We start from the raw sequence: 13,538 nt of genomic DNA, 5'->3' as shown, positions 1-13,538 counted from the left end.
ACTAAAACAGCCGCAAACCATTGGCATTGAAAGCATTGAAATTCCAAATAATTTTTTTTTAAAAAAACGTATCCAATGAATTAATGGTGAGAAATATTTATTTTTCATTTGCGAAAAAGATTACAATTTTTTCATCACCCTGGAGAGATGGCTTGGGAAAAACGCGAACATCAAAATCTTATATTCGCATCATTAACGCATGAGTTCCCACATTCCTTGCAAAATTTGCATAGCCCAAAAGAAAAAAATCGTGTGACACGTAACGCAACAATCAGTTCAACTCACGTATTCATGGCAGAATGCGATCAAGACGTGCTCGGAAATGAGGAAATAATCGCCAATGTAAAAAGGTTTTTACGAGATGAATGCGGGTGCTCTCGTGGGGTGAAAGGTGGTCCGTGTTGCCATCAGTTTTTGGAGGAAGTCGTGTTGTCAAATCTAAACAATTGCCTGGAACTGACACATGCAGAACTCGACCTTGTGATTCTCGCTAATATCCAAGCTGTTACGAAAATTGAAGTCATTGGCGAAAAAAGGAAAGAAAGATCGTGATGCAGCTTTCTGTATCAAAACCTTCCGATCTGCAAGGATATGTTTTTACATCTCTATGGTTTAAGGTATTCGCGGTTCCGCAGATTAAAAGAGCTATACGAGCAAAACGGACTTTCCCAAAGAATCCAGGGAAACAGCAAGCGCTTACCTCACAACACGCCACAACAAGCCATAAACGAAGATGTAAAGAACTTTTTAACAAATTATGTTGAGGAAAATGCTGTCCTCCTTCCTGGAAGAATACCAGGATTTAAAAAGGATGAAATTCGCCTGCTGTCATCTTCTGAGACAAAAATGAATGTGTGACGCATGTTTAAAAGAACCTGCGAAGAATCGGGAAAACACGCTGTCTGTTACACAACATTTGTAAAGCTATGGGAGCAGTTTCATCCCGACGTTGTCGTTGCGAAACCAATGACCGACCTGTGCCTGACGTGTCAACAGAATACATCTAAGCTTTTGCGATCTGCGAACCTTCCAGACTGGGAAAAGTCGTAGTGTGTTATTGCTCAACAAGAACATTTAACATCTGTTAAAACAGAGAGAGACTTTTACAACAAGATTTGTTTGGAGTCACAGAGCAAATTTAAGAGATTTGAAGAGACAATTAAGTTGGATGAAAGAAATGAGCCGTGCTCAATCGATACAACTATTCACTATTCATTTGACTTTGCGCAACAAATTCATATTCCGAGCAACCCCGTGCAGCCAGGGCCGATTTATTTCAAAACGCCACGCAAATGTGGAATCTTTGGCGTCTTGTGCAAAGCAGTCCCGCAACAAGTTAACTATCTTATTGACGAAGCAAGTGACATAGGTAAAGGGGCAAACACAACAGTAAGCTTTGTCCATCATTACTTTCATGACCATGGACTCGGCGAAACCAGCGTTCATCTTCATGCTGATAACTGCACTGGACAAAATAAAAACAACTGTTTCCTGTGGTACCTCTCGTGGAGAGTAATACATCAGCTTCATCACTGGATCAGTTATTCATTTTTAATTACCGGTCACACGAAGTTTGGTCCCAATCGCTGTTTCGGACTCATCAAGAAATCGTATAAGGTAAATTATGTATCATCTCTCTACGAATTTGCTCAAATGGTCGAAACGTCCATCTCTACTGGAGTTAACAAAGCCCAGCTCGTTGGCACTCACGATGGCAGGGTAATTGTGCCTGTCTACAACTGGTCTGCATTCCTTGAACAGTACTTTGTTAAAGTTCCAAACATCAAAAGGTACCATCATTTTAGAATTACAAAAGACAAACCTGGTAAACTTTTTTTTAAAGAGTACCACTCCTCAACAGAGCAATCTATCCAACTGCTGAGGAACCCTGCCATGCTACCGCCTGCAATGCCTCCAGTCACGGTCAGACCCCAAGGATTGTCTCAAGAGCATAAGCAGTATTTGTACCGCGAAATCTGCCAGTTTTGCAAACCAGGAACAGAGGAGCTCGTCGCTACAGCACCATAAGAAATAATAACATGTCTGTACAGCCCAAGTGTGTAATTTTTGGGTATTAAGCTGAACTCTAGTTTCTTGCAGCGTGCCAAACATTATATTATAAATCCAAAACAGGTTCAGGTTTACAGGTTCAGGTTTATTTTTTGAAAGTTCACTTATTTTTTTACAATGACTGATAAAACTACATGCGTCTAGCAACATGTATACTAATTAAGGTGTGTGGTGTGACTTAGAGCATGATAGTGAAATAAAAAGAACCCTAACATTTCATTTTGTGATTACGTAACACTCTGTAAGGAAAAGTTTCACAATTACGTAAATAAATAATTAGATGACTCAATGAATGAAACAAAATTACAGGATACCATAATGGTTCTTGACAACAGCTCATCTCTGAGCACAGCAAGCAAAAAAATTGCGAATTCGTTTGGTTTTTTTTAAACTTTTTTTTGCAAGCGCGCTCCATTCAGAATGGAGAGAGTTCCATATTCTCGTTCTAGAGTTTACGAAAGACTTCCGCTGAATGTTCACTCGTGGTTCCTTGGAACAGTAGTTATCCAAGAAATATCGCTCGTAAATTGGAACGTCTTTTCGTGCTAGTTTCAGGGTCGTGTCGCTAAAACAGACACCAGAAATTTGGCGCATTTTTGAGTGCTTACCGATAACCAGTTGGCCTCCCTTGAAGACTCTAATGGTTCGTCACGCGTTCCTCAGTGCGCGACAAACCCCCTAAGAGAGTATGCCTGGGAGGCTAAGGCAGCGTTTACACGAACGCTGTTCCACATCCACACGGTTTCATGAATTGAAACGGCGTCAAAATCGATGCGGTTTGAAAGTGTTTCCACAGAACCGTTTTCCCCAGAAAATCCAAGTCGTGATGGTAGAAGCGAGCGCTACACCACGTGCTAAATTCACTACTTTTTAATTGAGCAACGTAAATTTCGTGTCAAAATACATGTAGTAACCGTAGTCAAATCGATGCGGTTTCGCTGTTTACACGACAGATGAAACCCCATCGTTTTGCAAACGCTCCACTTTTGGCAGTGGTTTCAAATCGACACGTGTAAACACTGCCTAATAACCAGTGGAAACGTAATTGCAGGAAGCCTCGCCGCCGTGAGCTAGACATTAAAATTTTTAACAATGTCAGCGAAGATGAACGCTGAGCTTCCGGTTTGTTGCGTTTCGGTTACGTTCCCATTGAAAAAGTTTTGATTTTGTTCCTAAACTTGAAATGCATTCGATTTATAATGAGGCTCGGAAGTTTAATTTAAAATTAGTAAGTTAAAAACGTATATCCAACTGCAGTCGCTTTGACAATATTATTTTAATTTTTACTTTCAGCAAGCACTGGCAAATCACGGCCGTGAAAAACATTATTGATTTCAAGGACATTCGATGCAAAACTTTCAATTCAACGGCGTAAGAGTAAGAGTTCATTGCGCATTTTTTTCTTACATGATAACAGCGCAACATTAGGGACGCAGTGAATGTGGTGATTTAGAGTTGTGTTTGCTTCAGCCGCTTTACAGCTTGCTTTGTTTTCAATGAAGTCATTAATTAGAGTCGCTCATTTTACAACAAGTGGAAAGTGTTATTGGCCGTTTTTATACTAGAGACGCATATTTCGTCTGTTTCTATTCAGGCGAAATTGACGATTGGAACAATTAAGAACTTTTAATAATTAGATTAAAATTTTTTTTTAACTTTTATGATGCACATTTTTTATTTGGTTGATACATTTCTTTTATTATAAGAAAATACAGTCAAAACAGCAAAAGGAAAAATCCATTACAACGAATGAACAGGTGACTCTTTGGTTGCGCACTTTCAAATGGAACGACACTTAGTATTAATTTTACTTTTTATAGACCTCCAGATTTTTTCTCTGTCCTCATTCGCATTTGCAGGAAATCTATTAAAAACCAATGCTTTGAGAGAGTTTAGCTTCGTGGCATCGAGGCACTTCTTGCCATAGGTACCATCTGTATTGCTTGATGCAAGTTCCTCCTTCACAAAGATGGACTGCAACAGTTTCAGAGCACACAAGTGCCGCTCGTTTTCCTTTCCAAGTGTCTCCTGTACTACTTTGACTTTAGAGGGCGTCACGCACGTTACAACAAGTTCCTCGCCGTTCATATGGGATAGAAATCTAGCACTTCACGTTACACTACACTCTCTTCAGTGAATTCTGTTTAAAATATAAGTGCTACACGGCCAACGTTTGTATAAACGTAACCTTTCCTTGTACTAGTACATGTTAATTGCCGTGACTTTGACATGTTCAGTTCCCACGGCCTGCTCCCGTCTGGCCTTGTAGCTCAGTCGGTAGAGCGGCGGAGATCTAACCCGAAGGTCGTGGGTTCAATTCCCACCTTGGTCAGAGTTTTTCTCTATCCTTGTGTGGGCCCAGTTCAATCAGTAGGGCTAACGCTCACATGGTTCATATGGGATAGAAATCTAGCACTTCACGTTACACTACACTCTCTTCAGTTAATACTGTCTGCTCAGCTTGTTCAACTTGACTAGAAACAGTTTGTTGGACTTCGGCGCCAAGACTCACAAGGCCTAAGGTGTCTAAATGAATTGTGCTTAGGTCGTCACAGTCTTCTGATGGTTGGGCAACATTAAGCAGTGGAGTGATCTCCTCTTCGAATTCTGTACTGTTTATCTGATATCAAGGAAAAAGATAATATTAGCAGTTCACCAAGAATAGCATAAGTAAGGTAAGTCGAGGTCATCTATCTTTAACCACGGTAAAATTCATTCAGGTACAAAAAGTTCGGAAACGTAAAATCCAAAATGTATTATCACTGTTTATAATCTAAAATGCATTATTTACAATTCTAATTACAATGGTATGATTGCTAACCATATTGAAACCTGTTTTCCACGGATGCAGTGCATTATTGGTCATTAATAGTACTTATCTAAGAGGTGCTTTGAATTGAGTCAGAGATTCTGCTTGCCTTAATTTTTCAGGAAGGCTACTCCAGAGAACACTAGCACCACTGCAACGAAAACTATCACAACTATAATTTGTGCGTGGCTGTGAAATAGCGAGTTTTAAAAGTAGAATCTGATCCACTTATAAATTTTGAACTTAAGGACTCAAGGGCAAGGCGTTTAAAATATTTTGAAGACCATTAAGGCTTTCTGAAAGTCACCTGATTACTAAGATATTTCCAATTTAGACTTCTGAACAGTTGTGGTGCATCAGTGCATCAGCTTCATAGTTTGAGAAAGTTAGGGCCCGCGCTGTCGAAACGCGGTTGAATTGAATGTTTGTAAATGAGTTAATATGCAATGTTGCCGGGAGAACAAATTGCCTGACACGTTTGATGGCTGACATGTTCTGTCTTAAAGCAATTAACCCTTCTAAATCAATCCTTAAAATTTCGAGTAAAAGTCTTCTTACCATGGAATATTGATTTAGAGGTCGCTCTTCCAACAACTCGAGGCGAACATCCAACTTGAATATTGCGTTACCCACATTTCTCTCAACATCTTGCATCGCGGTCAAAAGTTTACTTTCTGCTTGAATTATTGAACTGTCCAATTTCCCCAACATCTGAAAGAAATACAACGCAATGCGTAGTTTTATAATTAGCATGGCTCAATACAAAGGAATAACACTATTTTCGTGTGATTTAGAAACTACCGAACTCTGCAAGTTTCTGTATTTCTTTAATCATAATTCAATTCAAACGTGAGCACTCGCTCATGGATAAAGGTTTCATAGATGTCTTGTCGAAAGCAGTGCGATTATGGCTAAATCGTAGAATAGTATACACCGATTTAGGGGTACTATTATCCGATTTAACCACTACAGTTTTTAATGTTTTACGAATATACCGTCTTCTTCCGATTCTACGATTTTAACTTGAAGATGATTTTACCTGAAGAGTTTACGTTAAAAAGATGTTTCAGAAAGCAGAATTCACTCTCCGATTCTCCGATTCTTCCAATTCTACGACTGTACCTTAAGATTCTCCAGAATTCACTCTCCGATTGTTCCAGTTCTACGATTTGACCTTAAGATGCTTCAGAAATGACTGTCCGATATTAGTGTTGCTGTGGTCTTTTACACCAAGCAGTAGTACTCGAGTAGGATAAAGTTTGTTGGTTATGCCATTGTAAAATAAAGGTGAAAATGTTGAAGTTTACTTTGACATATTGTTGCGTTGTGGCGCTACGGTTATAGAATGAAGAATATATAACATTGTGTTTGGCGTGGTCATGTGGCGTGACGCTAACTGAATGAAGAATATACTTTGTGTTTGTCTCGTTTGTGGTATCATCAGGGAATAAAAATTGGTAAAATTGGTAAAATAGGAGAATCGGACCACCTTACTCCACCTTGACTACTAATTAACTTTACCTTGTCAAAATTCTCCTGCATTTTCATTTGGTTGGCGATAATTTTTCGGCTGAATTCCTCCATGGCATCCAACCGGTTCATTAAGTGACGACATTCCTCTGTCTTTGCTGCAAGCAGATCCTGAAGTGTGGCAACTCGGTCGTCTTTTAAAGGACTTTCGCTGCTGCTTGCTACAACTATGGGCGCTGGTATAGGTGCCGCAACTTTGACCTTCTTGGACTTACGAACTTCTTTCCATTCAATCTCTCGCTTCCTCTGACCTGCCAAAAACGGTTGTACGGGTCGTCACTCCCTGGAATGCCATTTTCGGTATTATCTCTTTGTATGTCGACGGAAGCACTCTGCATGAAAGAAAATCAAAGGTTAAAACCAAACAAGGTAAAAATATGAAGTGGTCCTGAACTGAATCACAAATTTAAAAAATCAGCCTACTGCCGTACGGTTTTAGGAACATTGCTGATTGAAGACAGTAGCAGGCTAAACTATAGAATACAGAGCCACTTATAGTTACATAAGGGCTTTCACGAGTCAAATTGAAGATAACGTGACGCATTTCAGTGATTAGCCCTAAGCACTCTTAAAATTTTAACTTTCAGTTTACGGTTTGGTTAACCACACTTTTTACGAGATCATCTGGGTTCGGTTCCTGAAAGGTGTAATAACTCTATTCCAGGGATAAATGTGCCTTATTTCGGCATATTTATCCCTGGAATAGAGTTATAACACCTTTCAGGAACTGGCCCCTGAAGAATATAGGGCTCGTTTACTGATTATGCCTAAGCGCTTGTTTCAGTGATCAGGCCTAAGCGAGAACGCATGTTTTATGAGTCAAATGAGTCAATGAGTCATGAGCCATGAGTCAATGGACTCACAGTCAATATAGCAATAATTTGTTGATTAAGCCTAAGCCCTCGTTTCAGTGATTAGGCCTAAGCACTCTCTGAAATTTTAGCTTTCATTTTATGGTTTAATTAACTGCACTAACTCGTTGACTCATTGACTCATGACTCATGACTCATGACTCATGGACTCATTGACTCATTGACTCATAAATACTTAACACTCGGCCTAAGCACTCTTTTAATAGTTCACTGTGTAGCGATAAAAAGATACATCTCATACTAGTTCTTTAAAAATCCAGTTTGACTGACGAGCCGCTGAAGCACTCAAAGATAATCTTATAACAGTGCTTTAAACATCCAATTTGACTGACGAGCCGTCGAGCCACTGTGAAATTATGGCTTCAAAAATGTCCCTGTATTCTATAGTTAAATGGCAAACCAAGCACAATAAGTAGCCACAGCGCATTACGTAACTGGCGCTCCTAAGGCCTTAGGTTTTTAAATTTTTGGACACAGGATATTCTATGCCATCATGGGCGAAACGTCATTCTCATCGTTCCCTATAAAGATTGTAGAGCGAAAACAAAGAACTTAGGTTACCTTCTTTTGTGGACATCTTTGAGGTGGCTCTTCAGAATCTTGACTGATTTCAACGGGAACATTTTTTCTGGACCAGTCCAAGTCTTTTTCCAAGAGAACTTTGTCATCATCTGTAAATAAAGTGAACCGTTATTTCCTTAGCAAATCACGGCCGCTTAACTGCAGCGCTTTTAGAAAGTAACAGGATTTGTGTACTGTCCTGTTGGCGTTTTCGAATTCGTAAATTCTCAATCAAACCCAAATAATAACTGATCGTGCTTCCTTAGCTTCCTCTGAGGGACTGCCGGACAAGATTTTGAGCCGCATTAAAAAATAAATGCAAAACCGTGGAACGAAGAAGCCAAGAAAATGAAATTTTATAAAAGACTCATACACAAATAACTCCTCCAGTCTAAAGTCTGTTTGGTGCATAAAAAAAGTCTCATAATACCGAGAGAGCTTCTAGCGGGTCCGTCAAATATTGACCACCGACAACTCTCAACTTTCCCAACAAACGGGAGTACAACAAATATCAAGTGTTACTCTTTTATTAGACTTTTATTAGGTTACATCATAAAACAAAGTAGGATGTTCCAGCATCTCACTCTATTTCCTTTGATCTCACGCTATTTTTGACTCACAAAGTAGGAAAATTGGAAACTTACCACTTAGAGCAAGGATCTCCGCTTCAACTCTCTTTCCTTCCCAATTGACATGGACAGTAAGTCCTTCCCTGTAGTCAATATCTTTCTCCACAATGAAACGTGTGGGCGCGATGCCAGTTTTTTTTTCTTCAGGGAGGACAAATAACGCCTTCGAGGCTCGTTTGCTTGTTTGCTTGCATAGTTTTCGGAGAGGCATTCTTTGGCTGTATCAACTGAATCACGGTTCGATCAAGACAAATTTGGGGCACTGAGCTGATTAAGCTAGCACAATATAATTTAGCTTTTATGTAACGCGTGCTCCTTAAATTGCGAAGCTGAAGGACATGTGCATTTAAAATGCCACAGTTTCATTGGATAACTGAGATTTTTAATTTTACGCTCAAGTTGTTTAAGCGGTAAGTAACTTGTAAGGTCACAAAGTTCCATATCATTACTTTGGGTAAACAATAAGATTGTTTTAATGATACACCTGCGGGGCACTTGACAAAATGTGAGAATTTCTCAACTGCAATGGAGTATTGTTTCAAGTCAGTGAGGCTATTGATCCGAAAAAGCAGTTTTGCTCGCCCTAATACCAACCCTGACAGATTTGAAAAAAAAAAAAATCGAGATGAACATCCATGGAAAATCGACTTTACCTGTGTGCAGGCCTCTTCATACGAGACCGGTTTCCGAGATCTCGCCTCAACTTCTAAGTCCTTTGTAAACATTTCGATCACGGTGTTCAAATGAGAGGGTGGGCTGGCTCGGTTGCCGAGATCTCGGTTTTTCAAACCGGGATATCAGTGAGCGGGCTGGAAATTTTGCCATATAAACACTTCAGCCTGGTTACCGGGCTGAAAATAACACAACGCATTTTCGTGATAGACAGGACATTATATCGAGTTTTTACTTCTACTTTTCTTCGACAATGAAGCTTGGGATAGTTTCATTTGATAGTTAATGTAAAGTCAAAATGTATCTGAGGTTGCTTAATCAACAAAAAGCAAGAAATTCTCGCCGGCCTTGTTCATATGATTTCATGCCTGAATGATCAAGTCACCACTAACTTTTTGTCTTTCTTCAAATTTTCATCTCGGAAAGCGGGCTGAAAGTGGCGATATGAACAGAAAACAATTTCATCTCGGTATAAACCGAGCCAACCCAGTCAACCGGGATCATGTGAAGAGCCTCTGAGTCAGCGAATCTACTTCAGTGCCGGTAAAATAGGCTGTGTACATCCACTAATGAAAGGCTACAGATCGACAAATAATTATTTGAAGATCATGTATCCAAGGAAGCGAAAGAGAGCGGTGAGAGAGCTTTGTAGTGACGCACTACAAACCAAACCAAGCAACCACAAACAACTTGAACAACTAGCATCAGGCATGTTTCTTTTAACCCTAAGCGATCGCGACGACGGTTATAGCTAAAAACCTTTTTGAAGCGCAACAAAATAAATAAATATAGATAACAAGCATAAGATTCGATGCGAAATCAATCCATTGATCGATGAGTGATCAAGCAAGAAACACCGTATGACGCATAATTATCTCGAGTCCTTTGAAAGAATGATTCGTTTTTGGTTTTACGGTGTTGTTTGAACGAGTAGACGCTTCTGCATACGAGTGGTATGTGATATTTATCACACGGTTGCCAACCTGGTTCAAACGAGTGGACTTTTCTAGGGAACGAGTGGGCAGTTTTTTTTTACACGGCTGACCAGGTAGGTCGCACGAGTGAGCCAAGCCGCGAGAATGGCTTAAAATTAAAACTGCACGGGCGTAACACGGCTTCCACACGGAATTCTGGTCATACACGGAAAGTCGTTAGTGTACGTTTTCGCGTGAGAGGTCATATTTGTCCATCATCTGCCAGAAACCACGACTACGTAAATTTCAGGATATCAACTGACACGAACTAGACTGCAATAGTTCTCCATTTCGCTCTAAGCTCAGGGGATAAAAGTGAAAATAACGAGTGCAATGTGTCAAAGCTGCAAGTCGCGAGTAGTGCATCGTGAGCAACATTGTGTGCGCCAAATTTTAGAAAATACGTATCGACAGATAAAACTGAGAGGTTATACTGTTTTTGTAAGAACATTTTGCAAGTCGAGGCGAATTTTTTTTCCTTGCCATTTTCAGCTGAAAAAATATTGTACCTTACAGGGACTTTTTTTTCCCTTGAGCTGATCCCTTAACAAAGCACACTCTATTCCAGCTGCTGTTTAAGGATGCTGATTTCACAAGATTTCTTTGCTGCATGTGTGCTGTGGTTAGCAAGCCACTCCACCTCCCTATCTTCTTGTTCCAAAACGAACTTATCGTATGGGTGTTCCGGTGGTGACTGAGGCTTGGGTTGAGGTGGTGTCAAAGCTGGGGTTTTGTTTTTAGGCCTTACCTAAAGGTCATCACAATTCAATTTACCAAACAATAGACTACTAAACCCAGCCCTTTTGACCAGGATATACCTCTTACTAACTGAGTTCAAGGTCTGTACTGTAAGTTACGGACCAAGTTTTTTCCCCAGGTGCGAAGCGCGCGGGCCATAAATTGAAGGCGAAAAACAAGGATCCATAACTTACGGTAGGGACCGAGCAAAACGAGGTTATTAAGATAATTATTTATTATATTTCTCTTGTGTGTCTGAAGGGTTCGGAAACGTGATTTCTATTTACGTGGAACGGCTTCCAGTTTCTGACACAACTCGAACGCAAAACGAGTCATTTAAAATTATTGTGAAGTGACTGTTAAGTCTTTCGCCGGATAGGGTTTAATGCACAATCTCAGAAGTGAAAAAAGTTTTAAACTTTCAGTTGCCAAAAACTGTATTTAAGATCAAACGAATCCAACATAATCGGCCTGGAACTTTTCGAATTTTTGCATTCACAAGCCTTATTTGAAACCAGTTGAAAAAAAAGACTAGGAAATCATCAGAGCACAGGCTAAGAAATGTAAGTTTCAATATGCTTGATTGCCGAATTCTTGATCCTATAGCAAGCGTGCGAAATGATCTAAATCTTTTAGATAATTTGTACTTGAGAATAATTAATTATTCAAACTCACATTTCTGAGAGATCTCAGTCGGACAGTCATCAAAAATCTTTTACAAAATGGAATAGAAACTTAATGAATCAATTGCATATTTGACTAAGCGAAAATATCCTGTGTGCAAGAGGGTTCTTTGTGGGAACGGTGAACCACTGAGCGAAGTAAGCCGCGATCGGTCTCGCTAAGATCACCATTTATATATTGCTCACCAATGGTGGCTTCGACCCCTAAAAAACGCTATAGCACTCAGGGTAAAGCAAGAACTACATTTTGTTTAGACTGTTAGACTATAAGCTACAATAATTTCATTTAGATCATCTCTACCTTGTCTGGCCATGCGACTTCCTTTTTTGGCGGCTCAGTGCTCTAACAGGTTATCCTCACTCCACTCTAGGTCTTTTGACTTCAACACATCTTTGTCTTCTGCAATAACAAATTGTAAATGCAACTATTAGTTACATGACTAGCATTTGTTATGGTTACATTAAACTGTTTTAACCAGTTCAGTTACAAAAAAAATAAGCAGTTTTAACTGCAAAAGAATAGGGACCTCGTATTCAAGACGATGGCGACGTCTGCGACCGATTAAGGCTGGATTGGAGTCTGTGTTTTCCTGCCAAAATAGAAAAACGTTTACCTTTCGTGATGGCAACGTCGTCATTTGTCTCTTGCAGTTTGCAAAACGAAAACTGAAGATGAATTCATTTAAGAACGTTTGGGAATCGCTCTTACTCTACTTAGCTATGTTAACAATGTCGTTTCTGATAAAGAGTTGGTCCTTCTTTATGACACTTATTAGTCTAGTTACCAGCAATATGACCCGTTCAATCTCGATAACATCGATTCAGCCGAAAGTAAAGCAGAGTTCCGCATTGAAAAAACTGATCTTCCTCGCCTTGCTGAAGCACTGCAATTGCCTCCCACTTTCTACTGTCGACAAAGGACTGTCTTCGACAGTATGGAAGGATTGTGTATGCTTTTGAAAACAGTGTCCTACCCCTGTAGGTACAGTGATATGATTCCTCAATTTGGGAGACCGGTATCTGTTTTAAGCCTTATAACAAATCACACCTTAGACTACATTTACGAAAACCACGGTCACCTAATAAACAGTGGAATGGAAATATCTTAAATCCTCGTGCCCTACTGAGCTATGCTGATTCCATCTCAAGGAAAGGAGTTCCGCTCAACAATTGTTTCGGATTCGTCAATGGAACCGTCAGGCCGATCTCCAGACCAGGACATGATCAGAGAGTTGTTTACAATGGACATAAAAGGGTTCATTCCCTTAAATTCCAATCGCTGGAGTTGCATAATGGATTACTTGGAAATATTTTTGTGCCAGTAGGTAAGTATGCATGAAAACAAATTTTCTCAGTCGATTGATGGTCTCAATCAGACCCCTTAATTTTGTACTCTTTCTGTCTAAGGAGGATAGCTTAGTGAGGCAAAAATATAATTTTTTGTTTTGCAATCAGACAATTGATGGAGTGTTCTTTTAGTTCAGAGGGATGCAAGCACGATGCAGGCATGTTGGCTGACTCAGGACTTCTTACTAATCTTCAGAGATTTGCAATTTCTCCAACTGGTCAACCCATGTGCATCTGTATGGGGACCCAGCATACCCTCTAAGGGTACACCTCAATGATGAAATGGTATATGAAATGAATCATATACAGTATGAACTGAAGGGTACACCTCCAAGCTCAAGGCTGTCTTACTCCACAGATGCAGGCCTACAATGACGCGATGAGTGAAGTATAAGTTTCCGTTGAATGGCTTTTTGGTGACATTATTAACTCTTTTAAATTCCTTGATTACAAAAACAATTTAAAGATTGAACTCAGCAGTGTGGGAAAGATGTACGTGGTATGTGCACTGCTTGGAAATGTGGTCACTTGCCTTTATAAAAACCAAACTTCACTTTTTTTCGAGCTTGACCCTCAGATTCTGGAAGAATATTTCCAGTAACTTATAAAGACAATTTTTATTAACCTAAAAAATTGTACAGTCAGTCATGAAA

At 39.7% G+C, this 13,538-nt stretch overlaps 1 protein-coding gene and 1 pseudogene across 1 annotated transcript; one reads left to right on the top strand and one right to left on the bottom strand.

Moving 5' to 3' along the window:
• The first annotated feature begins 823 nt into the window (after positions 1–823).
• On the top strand, positions 824–2,138 carry LOC137987966 (uncharacterized; annotated as a pseudogene).
• Positions 2,139–4,523: 2,385 nt separating this feature from the next.
• On the bottom strand, positions 4,524–10,086 carry LOC137987958 (uncharacterized). The gene is made up of 5 exons (XM_068834033.1): positions 8,487–10,086; positions 7,843–7,952; positions 6,401–6,741; positions 5,438–5,590; positions 4,524–4,690 (listed from the first exon to the last, which is right to left on the bottom strand). Exons 1-3 carry the CDS (start codon positions 8,680–8,682, stop codon positions 6,577–6,579), a joined length of 471 nt encoding a protein of 156 aa, XP_068690134.1. The 5' UTR covers positions 8,683–10,086; the 3' UTR covers positions 4,524–4,690; positions 5,438–5,590; positions 6,401–6,576.
• Between the last annotated feature and the right edge of the window lie 3,452 nt (positions 10,087–13,538).

The sequence above is a fragment of the Montipora foliosa genome, unplaced genomic scaffold (assembly GCF_036669935.1).
Source record: "Montipora foliosa isolate CH-2021 unplaced genomic scaffold, ASM3666993v2 scaffold_396, whole genome shotgun sequence".
Classification (NCBI taxonomy): Eukaryota; Metazoa; Cnidaria; class Anthozoa; order Scleractinia; family Acroporidae; genus Montipora; species Montipora foliosa.
This window is presented reverse-complemented; position numbering and strand designations above follow the sequence as displayed.